The sequence below is a fragment of the Antrostomus carolinensis genome, unplaced genomic scaffold (genome assembly GCF_000700745.2).
Source record: "Antrostomus carolinensis isolate BGI_N321 unplaced genomic scaffold, ASM70074v2 scaffold3440, whole genome shotgun sequence".
In the NCBI taxonomy this organism is placed as follows: Eukaryota; Metazoa; Chordata; class Aves; order Caprimulgiformes; family Caprimulgidae; genus Antrostomus; species Antrostomus carolinensis.
In genome coordinates, this window is record NW_010290351.1 from 26,934 (window position 1) to 32,479 (window position 5,546).

At 37.9% G+C, this 5,546-nt stretch overlaps 1 protein-coding gene across 2 annotated transcripts in view; it reads right to left on the bottom strand.

The window, feature by feature from the left end:
- PANK1 (pantothenate kinase 1) overlaps window positions 1–5,516 on the bottom strand; it is a 27,261-nt gene extending 21,745 nt beyond the window's left edge. For both annotated transcript variants that reach the window (XM_010172686.1, XM_010172678.1), the window contains exon 1: window positions 5,489–5,516. In XM_010172686.1, coding sequence (XP_010170988.1) covers window positions 5,489–5,516 — 28 coding nt within the window. The remainder of the gene's footprint in view (window positions 1–5,488) is intronic.
- Window positions 5,517–5,546: the final 30 nt, after the last annotated feature.

The following is a 5,546-nucleotide window of genomic DNA, read 5'->3' on the forward strand; positions in this document are numbered from 1 at the left end:
AATTCATATAACTTCCATATAACTGGAGTGACAGTAGAAACACTTCTATATTCTGGTGATTATTTTAAAAAATGTATTTATTGTATCTTTTGTTACTATCAATATGTTCCAAACCAAAAGGCACCACGGAAGCACCATCAGCTCTTTTCAGTATCTTTAGATAACCCACCTTAGCTGGTACCTATACTCTTTAACTTTTCTGACAACACTGAATGCAGTGCTAAAGGGACCACATGTGCAGACTGCAAGGTGCTCCTGGGTTTTGCTGCCTCCCTGAATACAGAGAGTAAGACCATTCAGAGGCAACTAAAATTATTAGGACTCTCACCATACAACCAGGGACTATGACAAAAGAAAGGTATTTATGTAGATACAGTCTCCGCAGCCCTGAGGGAAAATGAGGGGAAAATTGTGGGGTTTTGTTTTTGTTTTGGGTTGTTTAGTTTTTTGTTTTAAACTGGAAGTCCTCAAAACAAGTGAAAACCTGAATAAATGTCCAGTTTCTTGAATTATTAAAAGCCAGGAAAGCAAGAAGAAAGTGAAATCCATCATACCCACATCTTAGGCTGATAATTATTCAAAACTGTGTGATTTACTATGAAAAATGAAGACACTGCATATGTTGCAGAAACACTTCCACAGTGTAAAAAAGGCACTTCTTAACTCAAATTGTCTGACAAGACTGTTATGAGCTGATTACTCTCTTCTCAAAGTCAGTAAGCAATATAGATATTAGATCAATGCAATCTGTTATTGTTGAGAAAATAAAACCATTCTACTGTATTGCTACACTGCAGTAAGTAATAAAAAATAACATTATAAAAAGCCCTGGGTCCCATAGAACTGATACAGAAAGCATGAAGATGAATCATGCATTCTTAAAAGCCTAGCATAAATCAAAAGACTTTGCTTATCTTCTTAAGAAAATTAATTCTCTTTATGTTAAACTAAAGTAAGTACTTACTGGTTTGTTATCTTTAGATAAAAATCACCATTACTCCAAAATTTAGCTGCAGAAGCATGTGACAATGCAAACAGAAGGTATCTACAGCATTGCATAATTAGGTAATCTGATGCACACCAACAGCTGTGCTATCTGGGGGAAAGGTTCACTCATGAGAAATTCTGTAATACATTTAACCTATTTTTCTGCACAAACTTAGGAGATTATGAACCTATAAAGCTATTCCTATAAGGCATATTACATCCAGAACTGAACAAATTTGATTTTTACAAATTCTATGCTTAACATACTCTATAAGGAGGGGGTGAGGAGGATAGATACAAAATCACAACAGGGACAAGATCAGGGGAAGCAAGAACAAAAGGGAACTCCTAGGTCACTAAGTAACATTTCCCACCATTGAAGAGGGTAATCAAGGGTAATCCTTTTCATATGTTTAAACAGCCACCACATAAGGTTAGCTAAATCTTTTTACTCCTCAACTCTTAGAAAGACACTGTGCCTGAATCTTGCCAGTTAGAACTTTCTTCTCGCTACCCAGACCCTAGATTTATCCATGAACAATTTGCAGCAGTTTCTTCTTTTGCCAAAATTGTTCCAGCTTATACATCCCTCTCACAAGACTTGTATTTTCTTGAACACAGGTATAGTATCTCATTTTTTTATCAATAATTTGAATGGTGTATCAATACTCTGATATCTTAGTCATAAATATCTCAGATGACATATCTTGGGTTCAGCTGCTTTTCTTCCTGGACACACACGATGAAATCTTATGACTTCATTTACATATTTCGTTTGCATTTAATTTGCATTGCTTGATGCTTTGATGATCTAAGAACTTCCTGTTTTAATTGGGACTGGAAGAGGGGAGAGAGAGCCAAAAATAAGAAAAAAAAAATCAAAACAAGAGTCACACATAAGATGGGACAGCATTCTCACAGCTTCTGAAAGCTGCTTTCTATTAAAAAGCTGATAATAGCTTAAGATATATTTTCAACTATTTCTTCCTATTTTAGACAATTATTTTGAGCAATCCAAATATATTGTAAAATTGAAGCATTTGTTTTTCTCTGAACAGAAAGAGAATATATAACTTAAAAAATTAATTATATCTGCTTAGTAACGGAAGTGTCTTCAAACCTTACAAAGATAGAAATAAATAAATCATACACATACACCAGGAAAAGCCTTCCAGTTCATTTTTAGCAACAAGGGCTTACTGAATGTCTACTGGCTCACCAGAAAATGAACAACAAAAAAACCCAAACAAAAAGCCCACAAAAACCCACCACAACCCAAACAAAAAAACCCCCTTCAAATCCAAAAGCACAGAGCTGTTTGTTAAACAGTTGTGAACATTAGCACATATGTAATCATAACACCACAAACTGATTTCTGAAGATAGCACTGGCAGGCTGGGGCATTACCTAGCTTGTAGAGTCATTTAAAACCCTAACAAATAAAAGCCAAACTTGCAAAGCTACAAGAAACAATGATTACCTACCTAGAATTTCATTCTTGGATCTAACAGCACCCAGCCTGATAGAAATGCTTAGCCTAAGTTTCCCACTCCTGTTGGGAATGTGTTATCTTGTTGGTAAGGCAGGTATGCAGTTTTAAACTCATAGGATGCTGGATCAAACACACCAACTAGTTCACTTCATTATAACCAGTCCTATTCCTAAGGCAAACCTTACTCCCACCTATATTAAATTGATCTGGAAACTAACCTAAGCAGCACTTCACCTGAAGCAATTCTTAGTATTAAAAGACTGTGGGATGTTCCAATGCCTTGGACAAAATTTCAGTAACTAGTCATGTTGTACTTATTTACTGTGTCAAACAACAGCAAGACAAAATTCTTCACCAAAATATACTATCCAATCCTGGCATTCCATATTTAACATCACTGCAGGTGAAAAAGCCTAGGTTTTCCAGTTTCCACCTGGCTTTAAGTATACTACATAACCATGCTGCAGCCAAACATCACAGGTGTAACAACCTTAATACTGGTCAAAAGCATTCATTACTGTGAAGCTACAACTCAGTGTTTAGAAATTACAACTAATATGCACTGTAACTGCCACCATGCCTCAAAATGCCCATTCTTTGACCCCTAACAATTTCCAGATGACTTAGAGTGAGGTGTAAGATACTGATTTCAATACAGACCCCAAACCTTTAACTTAATTTAAGAAAAGCAATAGAATTAAGACATCCAGCTGGCTTCTTCCCTATGTCTGATGTAGAATAATGCTGTGAAGCATCAGTCTAGTTAACTGCCATGCTGAAATCTTTGTTCTTACTTGGCTACAATGCTGTTTCACAGGGATCAATGAAGGCACTTAACTGCTCTTTTTCTTTCTTTTGTTCAAAAATCACATTTAAACTGGAAAACATAACACTTTGGCTTTTGAAAGTTGCAGAATTTACACATTTGAGTATTTCATTCTCTTCTGGAGCTCTTCCCAGCACAAGGCATCACAACAGGTACTTACCTGTATTCATTACACTGTGCTGTGGTACAGAAAGGTAATGTAAACCCTAGTCTCACAAAGGGTCTGCACTAATCACAGAATGGCTGGGGTTGGAAGGGACCTCAGGAGATCACCTAGTCCAACCCGCCTGCCAAAGCAGGTTCCCTACAACAGTAATGATTTGAACGAGAAAACTGACGTAAGCCTAATATCCCTGGCAGCTAGTTCAACTAGGAAAAAAACAAAGACTAGCTTCTATGCAGCAGGTGAGTCAAAAGGGAGGTAAATTAGTCCCCAGTTCCTCTCTCACCACAGGCTCATCAGCAAAGTACACTGGTTTCACAAGGAATCTTCCTTTCTAAGGGGGGAAAAAGACTTGGGAATATGGCAGCCTACCTCACTTTGGCAGAAATCAAAACCAATTGAGAAAACATATAATCTATAAGGCTTTAAAGGACTAATCGCTGCAGAAAGTTTTGTTGAAATATTGGGAAATGCCAATTATCTCATTATCTTTGCCACCACGCAAAGCAAACCCCACAATCAATACTGAAGTCTTACATGCCATGTAGCAACTGTGCTTCATTTTGCAATGTGTCCTTAGGCACAGAACAAACATCTGTGAAGGCCAGGATTAAATACAAAAACCAGTAAAACGGGACTGTGTAGTATTCGCTAGAGATGGATACAGTGGAAGACCACGCAGTACCAGGAGAAGTTGAGTATAATTTAAGGAATTTTTTAAGCTGGTGACCATATAAATCAAAAAGCATAAGATCAGTAAGAATTCATATCTTTAATTTGGCAAAGAAATTGCCCTCAAAATAGTTCTACAAAGCACTTCCCTCACCTACTGTTTTCATTAAAGCCTCATTTCATTAAAACTCCACAACTGAAGAGTGAGTTGTCACAAAGCTTGGGCAACACAGCCAGTCACCTACCCCCTTCACTGTGATGGGCTCTTTTTTCCCCCTCAGAATGGGAGGGAAATTCCAAATTCCTCATTCTTTCCTATTCAAGTGATTACACAAATCTCTAAAAGCCTTATTTTTTGCTTCAAAATAGTTTTAATATTATGAAGAATTTGATAGAGAAGTGCTGACTCTTCTTAGTTACACCAAATCAAAACATAAGCTAGTCTAAGTCCTGCAGGTTTTGTTTCTGGAAGAAAATGTGAAGCTGGACAAACAAAACCAGTTTGTGACAGAGAATTATTTGGTCACCATTATGTTAAATTTGACAGTAGATTAAATTAATGATCAACAGGTACTGTAAGCACTACATGATTAATCAATACAGAGAATACTCTAAGGGAAAGGGGTATGTATAGTTCAGCAAAAACATTTAAAAGCTCCAGCTCTTCAAGGCTGTTTCTGACTATTTTGTTCTGCTTACACAGAAAAGTTTTTTAAGGATTCATTTCAAAAGAAAGGAAAAAAAAATCTGGAGTAGCTGAATGGACACTACTTCCTACTGAGTAGAAACATCTTTAAGTTTTGGCAGTGGGTAGCAGTGATCCCAACTACCCCCGATTACCCTTTCAGAACACGCTGAACTTTTAACAAAGAAGCAAACATTTGTTGGCTTTATTTGAAGGGCTAGTGAAGTGAGAGTGCAAAGAACCAGAGTACTTTTTCTATTGGATTGCTTTACTTGTAGAGCTTACTATGGAATTACTCGCTCCCTACTTACATATAAATTAGCTATGATCAAGTAAATAAAACATACTATTAATCAACAACCCTTACATAATTAAGTACGTTACAAATACGGCTGTCTGAAACTTACAGCCTTAAAACTAAACACGGCCAGTTCACTAACACCTCCCAAACTAACCAAAAGCCACAGGTGATGCTCATGAGGAGTGCATTGCAAGTATCTCCTTTTCGCAAGTTACTCCCCCCCAGTCGGAATACGCGGCACGCAGGTCCCGGGTCTTTTTTCTTAATTCTAACAAGGTTCGGGGAAGCAGAAGGAGCGTGTTCCGAGACCGCAGAGCCTGCGGAACAGCACCCGTGCGGCCCCCTGCCCGGGCGTTACTTACAGTGCTGCTTGGGCACGATGAGCTTCATGGGCGCGTCCGGGAGGCGGCGGAGGCCGGC